This window comes from Heterocephalus glaber, unplaced genomic scaffold (genome assembly GCF_053883595.1).
Source record: "Heterocephalus glaber isolate CG9 unplaced genomic scaffold, H.glaber_assembly_v1.0 deba00001594, whole genome shotgun sequence".
Lineage (NCBI taxonomy): Eukaryota > Metazoa > Chordata > Mammalia > Rodentia > Bathyergidae > Heterocephalus > Heterocephalus glaber.
Window position 1 is genome coordinate 12,770,861 of NW_028258369.1, and position 13,035 is coordinate 12,783,895.

The 13,035-nt window shown below is 41.3% G+C and overlaps 1 protein-coding gene across 5 annotated transcripts in view; it reads right to left on the reverse strand.

Moving 5' to 3' along the window:
* The window catches only part of Nhs (NHS actin remodeling regulator), a 334,206-nt gene that overhangs the window by 40,717 nt on the left and 280,454 nt on the right, over positions 1-13,035 (reverse strand). For all 5 annotated transcript variants that reach the window (XM_004866135.3, XM_004866134.3, XM_004866136.4 and 2 more), the window contains 2 exons: positions 10,414-10,566; positions 4,325-4,458 (listed from right to left, as the gene is read on the reverse strand). In XM_004866135.3, the coding sequence (XP_004866192.2) occupies positions 4,325-4,458; positions 10,414-10,566 (287 nt within the window). The remainder of the gene's footprint in view (positions 1-4,324; positions 4,459-10,413; positions 10,567-13,035) is intronic.

The window sequence follows — 13,035 nt, forward strand, 5'->3', positions numbered from 1 at the left end:
GTTGGCCATCATTCTCTGATCCATTGCTTACTGAAGGAAAATGTACAGAGAATTCAAAAGGGAGGGAATAGCTAAAGAATTCCACTGCAAAGGGATGGGAAACAAGTGGAAGAACCAGAGGTGAAGGTGACCAGGAAGGATGATTTAAATATAAATGAATGATGAATTCTCTTTGAAGTATCATTCTGACTTTATGATCAGTGATGTAACACAGGAATTATATAAAGGGGAAGAATTGTTTAATAGTCATCTGTTGGCTACCTCAGAGGCTTTTTGACTTGAATATTTGAAGATCCTAAGTTTATGACTTTTACCTTTTGGCTTTATAAAAATTATTTTAATCCACGTTGTGCCTCATCATTCCATTTAAAATTACATTCATAAATTATATTCATGGATCTATCAATAAGTAGTGGTGGTTAAAACAAAGCAAAACAAAAATACTGTTTTTCAAAATGATTAAGGTTAGCTATTTCCTTCCCCACCTCCTCCAGGGTGGTTATGTTACTCATTTGTTACCATTTGTTTTCCACTTGGGGTTCTCCTCATATTCTGATTGAGATTGCTTATTTACTTATGGGGGAGTATGCACACCTCTACCTAGGCTCTAAGAGTCTGTGCTACACAAAAATGTACTCAGAGAAATGTAATTGCCCCCTCAACCCTACTACTTCCTTCCCATTCACCTGTTCTTTCTACCCTACCTACCCTCTGCAGGTAAACCAATGTCATTAATTTCTGATTTATCCTTCCCATACAGCCAATTTTGCTATGCTTGTTTTGAAATTTTGGGTTTGTTCCAATGCAATTGACATCTTAAGAGAATGATTATTAACATAATTTGGATTTTGGATTTGTTTATGTGCAATTTCATACACCCAAGTGAACTGAGCTGTGTAAGAATACAAAACACACACACACACCTCACACTTCTACTAGCTATCGCAGTTCATCCTGTATGTTAGAAGTCCATCCACACCTGGTGCTACAACCTTCCTTCTAGTTTCAGATCACTCTCCTTCCACCCCTTCCCAGTAACTCACAAGCTACAGGCCTTTTGATGTCCACTCCACAATAAACATCAAGGCTTTTTCTAAGTGAAGTGCCAATTTATTGCAGTATTTATGTATTTCTTAGCCACTTAACCAAAGTTCCTATTTGTGTGTGCCTCTGTGTATGCGTGTGCATGTGTGTGTGTGATAGAAGAAGTCTTTGAGTATTACAATCCTAACTCAACTTTCCCTCAAGCCTTTTTGTTTTTATTGTGCAATTTTGCATAGTATAGAGATTTTAAGATAGGCATATCCTATTATTGCAGAACTGACTCAAGATTTTTATGCAAATAAGTGGATACCATAAGATCTTTAGTATTATGGATCTAACGTCATTTTACAAAAAACTTATTGGTATTTTTATTGGAGTTGTGTTAAACATAAATCTTAGGATTCATGCAGTTTTAATGTTGAATCATTCTAACCAAGAATAGTGGATGTCTTTCCATTTGACAAAGTCTAATTTTGTGCCTTTAGAAAAAACTTGAAAGTTTCTCTTATACAGGTTTTACACATTTCTGGAAAATTAATCCCTAACTATTTAATTTTCTTTGTTATTGCTGTAAAGGAGGCTTTCTGTAACATTAGTCTTCTAATTGGCTATCCTTTGGGTAAATGAAGGGAATTGACTTTTGTGTGTTGGTATCCTCGTGCCTTACTTAATTCTTTTATTGCTTCAGTTAGCTTTATCATTGATTCTTGATGATTTTTTCTGGTGTAATACACTATCTTCAGAAAATATAAATTTATTTCTTTTTTTCCAGTTCTTATGCCTCTAATTGATTTATCTTGTCCAATTATGTTAATTAATACTTCTAATACAATAGTAAATAGTAACAGAGATCAAGGGCATTTAGACTAACATATGTGTGTGTGTATAATCATGTTAATGAAATATCACTCAGTTACTATTTTCTTAAATCTTTTTATTTAAAAAAGATATTGAATTTTGTTTAAGGCTTTTCCAATATTCATGGATACAATCATACAGGTTTCCTATTAATATAGTATTTATACTAATAGATGTCTTAATATTGAACCAACATTCTATTCCTGGAATACATCTTATCTAGTCATGGTATATTAATTCCTTAATGTGGCATTCTGTTTGCTAGTGTTTAATTTCATGTTTTTGAATCAGTAATCACAAGTGACATCAGTTTGTACTTATCTTAATTTTTATGATTGTCTTTAATAAGTTTAGGCATCAGTGTTATACTTGGTTCATAAAAGAGTTTTACTTTATTTTCAATGCTATAAAACAATTTGTAGGGCATTTGGCAATATGTAGACTTTCAAGTTGTAATAAAATTCCTTTGAGAAATCATCTGGACCTGGTAGCATGGTTCCTTAATAACTTCTGTTTCTTCTATGGAAATTAGTTTACTTAAGCTTATTAACTCTAAAACAGGTCAATTTTGACAATCTTAATTCTTCTAGGAAATTACCCACCTAACTACATTTTCAAATTTATTTCCATACAAAGCAGTTCGTATAAATTAAAACAATTATTTAGAAATTCTAAGTATTATTTGAGATGGGCAAACTTTCTTAAGTTTACCTAAGCGTAATCTAGGATTCTTTCTTTTGATATCTGTTGGATAAATGAAGCACTCTCATTGGTATTCATTATTTTAAGCCTTTTCCTATAGTCTTGCTTTGGTATTTAGACATTATTAAAAATTATGCACATTCAGAAAGGGTTATATTTTATGTCATTTTTATAAATGCTCAAAATTCTTCTTTCTCACCTCCCCCGCAAGAAGAACCAACTTAATGAGCCACAAAACATGTTATAATGAATGGGAAAATATTTTTAGCATTTTTATGCAGAAAATGCCTCATTAAAAGCAAATGCTTCGGCAAGCAGATTTGGACTTAATAAGAACTTCTGTGGAGCAAGGGCCTTTATGACAAATCACAAGCATGTGTAACTGTTTTATCAGAAGAACTAGAAAACCCTGAGAGGCTCTTATCCCCTTTTCATATCCTTGGGCTATATCACTACAATGTAGTGAGTGCAACATAGCACTTGGCATGCACTTAATGGGCATTGAAGGACATAGCCTACTCTCTGGCTGCAAATAGGAAAAAATGTCTATATATTGTCCAGTATGACTCAAGGTCTTATCTGGATATGTTTTATTATGCAGATTCACTTAGATGAACTCTGTTATCTGGATGTTTGGCATCATGGGACCTGCCTATTTTGCACTATTTTGCATACTGTATGAGCTATCAGGGTGCAGGGTTCAGAATTGCACATACAAATCTAACTTCAAATCAAAACCTCAATTGGTACTCACAGTTGTGTAACATGTTTAGGCTTTGGGCCCCAAACAAGAATAAGAGAAAAGGAGTGCAGACACGCAGGCAGGCAGTCTGGCTTGATTTGATCACAGACACCATAGCTCCTCACCTCAATGACACCCAACTCAGAGGACAGTGTGTTCACTTGTCTACACTGAGGCTCCAGAAGGCACCATGGGAGTGCTATGTTTACAGTGGCTGTCGAAAGTGTGTGCAGGTATTCCGAGCAGGCTTGGCTCCATATCTGTTATCTATACTTAGGGGTCAGGCTGAGTTACAATTGTGTCCCTCTGGATGAGGTTGAAATCACCAGTAGTGATCATGTCACTGAGGCAGTAAGTCATCCTGGAGAATGAGCCTCTTTTATAGAATGGTTAAACATGAAATAATCACATGATTCTTCCTCAAATGGTAATTTCCCACATCACTGAAGTTCTTCCCAGATGTTCCCACTGAGTGAGCTATGCTATCACTTGCTGTAATAATAATAATAGTGGCAGTTGTGGTTAACATTTAAGGAAGTCTTACTCTGTCAATTAATCACTGTGCTGAGCTCTGCATGTGCCTTATCTCATTTAATACTCAAGCCCTGTAAGGTAGATACTATTGACACCTCCATATTACAGACGAGGGGACTGTAGGCTGGGTAGGTAAGTAACTCACCCTAAATTTTTTAGCTTGTAAGCAAAACTGGGATATGAAGTAAATTTGTTTTCTGATTTTAGAGTCCTGAAATATCATTGCTTCACTGCATTGTACAACCATTCATTTAAAAATATACCTGAATACCTATTCTATTCCCCCCAAAAGAGGCATTCCTTTCAGAAATTAAAAGGGGAAAGTTCACTTGTTCCCAAGTGCCCATGATTTGCTCTCTCAGCCAGCCCAGCTTCGCTCAATGGGAGGGGGAAACTGACTCCCAAGGCAAACTCACGTTTGCTGCCAGTGGCCACCAAGCTTACCGTGAGGAAGTGGCGGTCCTTCACCTCGCGCCTCCTCTGGGTGTGAGCTGGAGGGTAGGCTGGCAGTGTCGGTGCAGCTATGCACAGGGGTGCAGCAGCTCTCTGCTCTCGGCGATCACTCCGGCTCCGGTGTTCTGACAGGACAGAAAAAGCAATGATACTGAAATACAGTGGACCCTTGACTTATGAACTCAATTCATTCGAGGGCTGGCTGTAACTCAAGTTGGTCAACTCAGGCTCCTCTACACAGTCTTCAAAGTCTCTCTCCTGTATACGGGCAAATCTCAGTGTCCTTAAAGAGACACAGGCTCAGGATTTCTCAATGAACCCCATGCAGGGGAAAATGTTGTCATGTTCCTTCCACAACTCTTTAAGGGTTCAATCTGCATCTGAGACCATCTGGAAGTACAAGCAGCTGGCATTTGGGCTGTAACTCAAGACTTTGTTCCTAAGTTAAGAATAAAATTCCAGTCGAAACCCAGGTTGTTCACGTCAGGCCAGTCGTAACTTGAGTGTCCACTGTACACTTAGCATTTTCAAATTCTCTGGCCCCCCACACCATAAGGAATATTAACAAAAGACTGTTTATAAAAAATGTGAGCTGGGCCGGGGATTTAGCTCAGTGGTTCATCGACCTGCCTCGCAAGCACAAGGTCCCAAGTTCGATCCCCGGTACCAAGAACAAATAAAAAAGTGAGCTTTCATGAGTCTAGCTAGTTGGTTCCTAACTGAACTTTCATTTACTACCGATATGTATAAGATGGCTCACTTCTGAGATCCATGTTTGGTCCTCATCTCAAAACAACATGAGTAGAAAAACAGAACTTGAGAACAATGGCGGAAGATTTGCTGGCTGGCCATCAGTGCCAGAGAGGAAAGTAAACACAGACATACCAAAGCTGCCTGGCCTGGGTGCGGGACCCAGCTCACACTGGCTCAGAGGGACTGACTGCTATGGATTCAGCAATTTGTGAGAGCCCATTTTTCAACTACTGGTACCTGGAAATGGACTATGGTGTGGCAAGGGCCACACATCAGGTCCTTTATTTATTTATCTTACAAATTCTTTTCTCAGAAAGCTGGTGATTAGCACACCATTGCAGCCGTCTCGGCCCCGTCACTCACAAACTTCAGAGGGCTTTGAAATCCTGGTCTCCTGGAGAAAGTAAGGCAATTCCAATGGCAACATTTGTCTGACTCAATCATAAAGCTACCACTGTGAAAAGCCAGGAAATACCTAAATGTGGGATGAAATGGTCCTGACTTCTTAATAAGAATATAAAACCAACCAAACAAACAAATGAACCACAAAGAATCACTGAGATACCAAGAACAGAGTTTAACTTTCTGGTATCTCTGTCCACACTAAGGGCTGCCCATCTGTCACAATCTAGTTTACAATCGTGGCCGGGGCCTGAAATCTCTAGAGTCCCCCTCATGACCAAGGTACAAATTGGTACAGTCAAGTTTTCAATCTGCCCTTCTACTGTTTAAAATAGGCATTATTCAGCACATGCACAATAATAATCATAATGTCCCATATTTATTGAGCAACTGCCATGTGCCAAAGACCCTTCTCTGAAGCTCTTACTCACACCATCCCAACAACCCCAGTTAGTGGGCATTCATGCCAAACAGATTCAGGGAGGGTGAGTCCCTGTGGAGCTATCAGTGGTACAGACTCCGCTCCAGTGACCACTGCTTGACCTACAGGCCCTACACGGTTCTAACATCTTATTCATTGGAGCAAGACTTCTTGAGCTTGGCATTATTTGATTATGTTTTATTTATAGTATGAATATAAAATAAAAAGATATTTATTTTTATTTTTGACCCTTGATAGCATAGAATATGGAGTATCTGGCAACTTACAAGGCAGGGCTTATTTTTCTTACTTCTGCTAGGAAACAAAGTTAACTATGTTGATCCTTTCTGGTGACATCAGATGCCCCTTCTCCAAAGGCCCTATTTGATTCTTATATTGAAAAAATACCGTCCCTGTCAGCCTCTTCCATTAGAAGTTGGCCCTGGAGGACAGAGACTATAATTTATTCAGCTTTTGATTATAGGGCCCGCAGCACCTATGACATAGTAGATTTTCAAGAAATGTGTGTTGAGCAACTGAAAGAATGAATTAACACTGTCATTAAAGTCGTTTTTGAAAAAATGCATTCTATATTCTACATTCATCTGTATTTATAATGGTGCTCTCATTGCTAGGTGCTTCTCTAGGTTCCACTGCTTGTTCTGACAGCCTCCCGAATGCTGGCCCCCTTCCTTATTTGCTTGATTCTACGTGCTACATGCTAAATGAGGAACTAAATACTCTCATGCTTTCTGATTTCTATCCAGGTCTGATTCGGCTGCCTGTGGGCTTCACTGCCTGAACTTTTGACTTAATATCTGTGTCAGGAAAATGTGATCGTATTCCACATCTTTCTTTGCTTGGGATTCTTTTGAAAAAATGTTGGCTTCCATTTACAACCAGAGGAAAAAAATCCTTAAAAGCACGTAGGTGGTCTTTGCTACACTGCCTCCAAAGTCAGTGTTTATCAGGAAGACGTTTAGAGATAAATGTGTTCCTTGTTAAAAGTGCCCGCCTCCAGTGCCACCCTCATTTTTCTCTGCAAGCAAACAGTGGTCTCCCTAAATGGGTAGCACAAGAAAATGCTTTTACATTCTTAAATTTCCCAAGAACAACAGAATACAGGTGTTACTGGTTAGGAGGAGTTGCAAGGAGAAGAGGAATTAGAAGGAGACAGCAACTTGACTTCCCATTCAATTGCTCCTCTCCCACACTATTTTAAATATTTCTTCTTTATCCTTTGCCCTAGGCTGGGGATAGGCAGGCCAGATTAATGGCTCCCTAATAATACTTTTTGCTAGTGGTGAGGGAGGGAAAACATAGGTCTACTACAGCCCACAATTGCAATAAGATCTTGGCCCTTATTCACTTAGACCAAGGAAACTTAGATCTCAGTCTGAAACCTGAACAGCAAAGAAATATAAAATATAATGATCTCTTTATAGTCATTTATTAATCTCTCTCCTGGCTTTATGAACATAAAAGATGGCATCACTTAAAATGATTACTGGCTCTGAGAATTAAAGAATTGTTAAGGAAGAGGCAAAAAAGTAATTGGATCCTAAATAACTTGAAATCCATTTAGATGCCACTTCCTCTGGGACACCGTCCCTGAAGCCTGTGGTGGTGTGATGGGGTAGGAACCTTTCCTCAGCCCCCTCTCACTGTACTGAGCTTACCTGGTGACTTGCTACCTCCCTCACTAGACCAGGAATCCCTTGTGAACAGAGACCAGACTTTACTGCTCGTTGAATCCTAGGCTCTAGCACAAGGCCTGGCCTTGAACACAGTTTGTTAAAGGTTTTGCTATTAAATAGATCACAAAGGCTTCTGGTTTCTAGGTTTTAATCTCAGTCTCCCAGCTCGAGAAGCACAGAGCTGCAGCCACTGCTGCCTCGCTTGTCTGAGCTTCATTATGTACTCCTTCCTGGTGGAAGCCAGGCTTCTCCAGCTGTCCGAATAGAGACGCTACAGGGAGGGAGGCTCACTGTGGTCCTGACCAAGGCCGGGGCGTCTGAGCGGTCAATATTATTCATGAACACCAGATGGCAGAAGTGGATCATGCTGATGAATACCCTGCTCGGCGACTGTGTTTCTTGGACAAGGTTGGAAAAAAGGACACTTTTTAATTTTAATTCTACACTGCATGTTTTTAATTCTATGATGCCTATAATTCCTGTTTATGGCTCTCTGCAGTGCTATTAAAACCACTACACCCAAGATTTGCTATTGAGCCAACCACAAAACAAGCCCATCTGTGGAGGGCAAGACGAAGCTCCAGTCTTCTCTCCAAACTCCAGGAGGCCCTATATCCCTCTCTCACCCCCCAGGAGGAAGTTCAGAGAAAACTGATATTGGCACTTGCTGTTCTTCAGCTCTGCCATTAAGTCCAAACCTGACAAAGCAGTGAAATGTGATAGCTTATGAGTGGCTCAGTGTTATCTGGCCAAATCTGTAAAAATCTAAGCAGGGAGGACCGATTAATAATAATAAAAGGATAAAAAGAATTACGTCTAAAGGGCTAATGTTACTGAAGCTCTCTAATGCTACGATCCGAGAAAGCATTTAGCAAGAAGTATCAGATTCCTATGGAGTCATCTTGTGCCCTCAAGGCTCAACCAGTTTTCCGCAGAATTTTATTCTGTTCCTTACACCTTCATTGAGGACCTACGATATGCTAAGTGTTTTGAATAAAATAAATTAATACGATATTACCCTTGCCCTTGAGCTGCTCATGGATGAATGGTGGAAGACAGGCCCACAATGGTTAGTTATGACAGAAGGTTATAGGTGGCAGGATGAAAAGGTGGGCAAGGCAACATAGGAAGGGTGCTAATAATCCAGGCTGCAAAGGAAAGGCAAAAGTTTAAAGGGAAATTTCCGGAAGGTGGCTTGCACTAAAACTTGGTTGAAGAATTTTTTTTAGCCAACTGTAAAGTTGAAGTAAATAGCAAGTATGCCAGAGATACTTCTAGAGGACCACTGATTCTCACTCTTCCTTGCAAGTGTCACCGTGTCTGCCACTAATGAGCAAGGAAATTTTTAGAAACAATTGCTTTTGGGATAGGAGGTTAGCTCTTTCACGAAAAAGACAGAAGCTGAGGATAAGGCAGAAGTCATATAAATGTGGAAGAAAATAAGATGAAAACAATACTTATATAATTTTATTCTCTATCTTGATAATGATAGTAGAATATTTTATTTATATCATAATATGCACAATACCATTCTTTCAAAGAATGAAGGGAATTTGGAACAAAGACAGTGAATGTGTAGACACCATCTGTCTCCATAGCAAGAAGCGAAAAGTCCCAAAAGCTAGCATACCAACTTCTGGTACCCTATTTGGGGGTCTCTAAAAGGACAGTGCTCACTTTTAATCCCCTTATTTTAATTAGAAAGGTTTTCAGGTACTGGAAAGTAACCAGTGTTAGAAAAGGCTGGATTCCTGCCTTGACTGCTATGTGCCTGTCTCTGTGCTCTCAGGACTGTGAGAGAAATGTAAATATTTATTTCCGTGGGGCAGTGTATGGCCAAGAGGACAGGAGGTCTGGCTGGGGGCTCAGAGGCTCAGGTCTGGGTCCTGACACTGTACCCATGCCGTTGTGTGTGACCCTGAGCCATTTTCCCTCTTGCTCTAGGCCCCCATGTACTCCCCTGTAGAATGGGGCTGTCGGATTAGCTCACTGGTTCCCAACAGAACCTGCAGGTTTTGGTTCTGGTTGTTGAATGGATGGGCAGAAGCCATGCATGACGGCCACCCTGAAATGCACGGGGCGGTCAGTGAGAAAATGTCCCAAGTCCCACACAATATTCAAATGTCCCATCTGTATCTTTTAATAGGGAAAAAGCCTAGGACCTATTTCGGGGTCAAACCTAATTCCCTTTCATTATAAAGCAAAGTACCTTTTCTGCTCTCACCTACTATCTGTTTAGTAGACCAGTCGCATTGGGGTGTCTTCTTGCCCTCAGGGTCCTTTCATTTTTCTATACTTTTTATTTGAAAAGGTTTCCGATTGTCTTTATTTAATCCAAACTTTTTTTTTTCTGGTACTAGGGATCAAACTCAAGGGTGCTCTGTCACTGTGCTGCATCCTGAGCCCTTTTGATTTTTGCTTTTGAGACAAGGTCTCCCTAAATTGCCCAGGCTGGGCTTGAACTTGTGATCCTCCTGCTAACCTTATTTTGATAGGTACAAACATTTAACTGCTTTTGTTATATCTTCCATTGTAGCTGTGGCTGAGAATTCGTATATTGAAATATATATTACTATAAATTTTTGTTTTAATTTCTCTCTATTATCAAATTTAGACTGTAATGCTAATTTTAAAATGTGTATAAGTAGATTACAGTATCCATGGATTTCATCCAGGGTAGTAAAGGGAGCACTTTAAAGTGCTTGGTATAACAAAGGCGGGCATTGGGGCTGATGGGACAGAGAACCCTTGGACAGGACAACCTCTGAGTTCTCTTGCAGAAAAGCCCCAAGCCTGGGCTCCATTACCTCTGCGCAGAGCTTGCAGACTCTGCCGGGCATGGCGGTGCAGCTCCTCCACACAGGATGGCCTGGTGGCCGGGAGGAAGATGTTTCTCTGCTGCTGCCACGGTGCGCGGTAGTACACACTCAGTTTACTCTCGATGTCCAGGTTGGAGACGGCTACAAGACAAAGAGGGAGACAGGGCATTGTAGATCAGAAGTTTCACATTGGGCACTGGTGACGTCTGGGCTGGAGAGGGAGCAGGAATGGAGTCTGGGTGGAGGGGTGATGCAGATGGCAGCATTCACACTAACTCAAGGCTGGAGAGAGGGTGAAGTTTACAGTATAGGTAGGGACAGCCTTCGCCTCTGAACTGGGGGATGGGAGGCCCAAACACACCATCTGCCTTCCTCTCCACCTTGGCTTCTGGCACACTGGCTCATCAACCCCACAAGTCCCTGCCCGCTTATGGGTGGGGTGGGAATGGGAGTCCTGTGTTCCAAGAATGCTGAGGACAGCCTCAGGTGAGTGGAAAAGGCTGCCCTCACTCCAGGCTTCCGGCCCCAAGGCCTCAAAATTGTGGTTCTTTGTGCTGCTCCTGCTACCTGAACTTTGGCCCATACTTTGCCCTTCTCCTTGTCCTTTGCAGACCCTGGCCCCAGAGTTTCTGTATTTTCCCTTCCACTTCCTGACTCTACTGCTTGCCCTCTTTCAAAGCATGGCTGACTTTCCTGCTGTCATGAAGAGTGAGCACAGCCAGAATCCATGATGGGGTGATAGGTATTAAGGGAAGGAAACTGCCAACAGCATGGTTTTTGCATCTCACCCAAGCTCAAGGAAGGAAGATCTCCTTCCCTCAACCCAGCATTTAATGCTCTACTGTCTTCTTCATGGACAAATGGCTTCTAGGATGGAGTTCCCCACAAGTTGAAGATGAGTCTGTATGAAAGAAGGTGCTAGGAAGCAGGGGATTCTGGGTAGGAAATGGCTGCCCATAGGAACTCAGGAGCACTGGGCAGCCTGGCAGCCTCAGGAATGGTGAGAACCTGCCCAGTCTGCCACCCTCCAGACCCACTGGCCAGACCCATACTCCTGGCCTGGGTCCACTGCACTACTCCGTCCCATCCCTCTTTCTGCTTCTTTCCTTCATTTTCCCTATGTGTGATTCAGGGGCACTCTGAGCAACTATTTAGCCCATGCTCCAAACAGGATTTGGGCTTCTCTCTGATCCTTTTCTTTTTGAAGTCTACTATAAAATTTTAGTTTGAGAGGATTTACATAGAACAAGATACTCTTCAGAAAAAACAGAAAAGAAAATGGAAAACCATTGAAGACACTTTTTTTTGGCAGTACTGAGGACTGAACCTAGGGCCTTCACACTGAGCTATATAACCTTAGCCCTTTCGAATTTTGTTTTTAAGGGCTGGGGATTTAGCTCAGTGGTGCCACCACCTGCCTCACACATGCAAGGTCCTGAGTTCGATCCTTGGTACAAAACAAAAAAGATTTTGTTCTTAAATTTGAGATAGGATCTCAATAAGTTGCCCAGGCTGGGACTTGAGCTCAGTGGTGCCACCACCTGCCTCACACATGCAAGGTCCTGAGTTCGATCCTTGGTACAAAAAAAAAAGATTTTGCTCTTAAATTTGAGATAGGATCTCAATAAGTTGCCCAGGCTGGGGCTTGAACTTGTGATCTTCCTGCCTCAGCCTCCCACGATGCTAGGACTACAGTATAAGCATGCACCACCACACTTGGTTGGGAGATACTCTCATAGACAGAGAAAAACTGGGGGAAATACAATCTTTTGGTGATTAATTTCCCCTCCCCACCAAGTTCTACAGTTATTTTAGGTTTTGTTTTCTAATGCAATCTTCGATAGTGTTTTTTTTCTTCTAGAATAATGCATCAAAACTACAAAAATTGCCAGTAGAAAAAAAAGACACATTTCTAATGATGTGAAGAAATAGCACATGGACAGAATCAAGGAGAAAACACCATGCCTCTAAAACAGCTTTGTCCAACAGAATTTTCTGTGATGATGCAGGTCTCTACAGCTATGCTGTACAATATGGTCGCTACTAGACACATAAGCCATTAAGAAAATGAAATGTGGCTGTAGTGAGTGCAGACCTGAAGTTTTAATCTTATTTAATTAATTGACATTTAAATAGCCATATGTGGCTATTGTACTGGGAAATGCAGCTCTAACATCATTATAAATAGTCTCTTATATTCTCTCACCTTCAGCTAACCAGAAGATTACTTTTGTTGACCTGGGTTTATTCTTCCTTGGTGTTTAGTGTTCAAGGATTCAAGCTCAGAGGTTGAAGACTGCAGGACTAGCTCACTGGGTAGGGGGAGCCTTTAAAGGGGAGAGTTCTATGGAGCCAAGAAGGAAAGGCAGAAATTTTTCTTTCTCAGGTAGCTCTATAACCTCAACCTTCTCCTGGGAAACTGAGTGCTTGGTGAACCGGCCAGGGGTCACTGAGTCCTGGGGACAAGAAACCCTAGGAGGAATCAGTAAGGCAGAAGCCAATCTTTTCAGACCTTAGGGGACAGTGGGAGTGGGAGAGGGAGTGGGTGTATAAGGGGAAGGGAAGATCTGGATTAGAGCTCTCCTCTCCTGTGGAAAGGAGGGGCAGCTC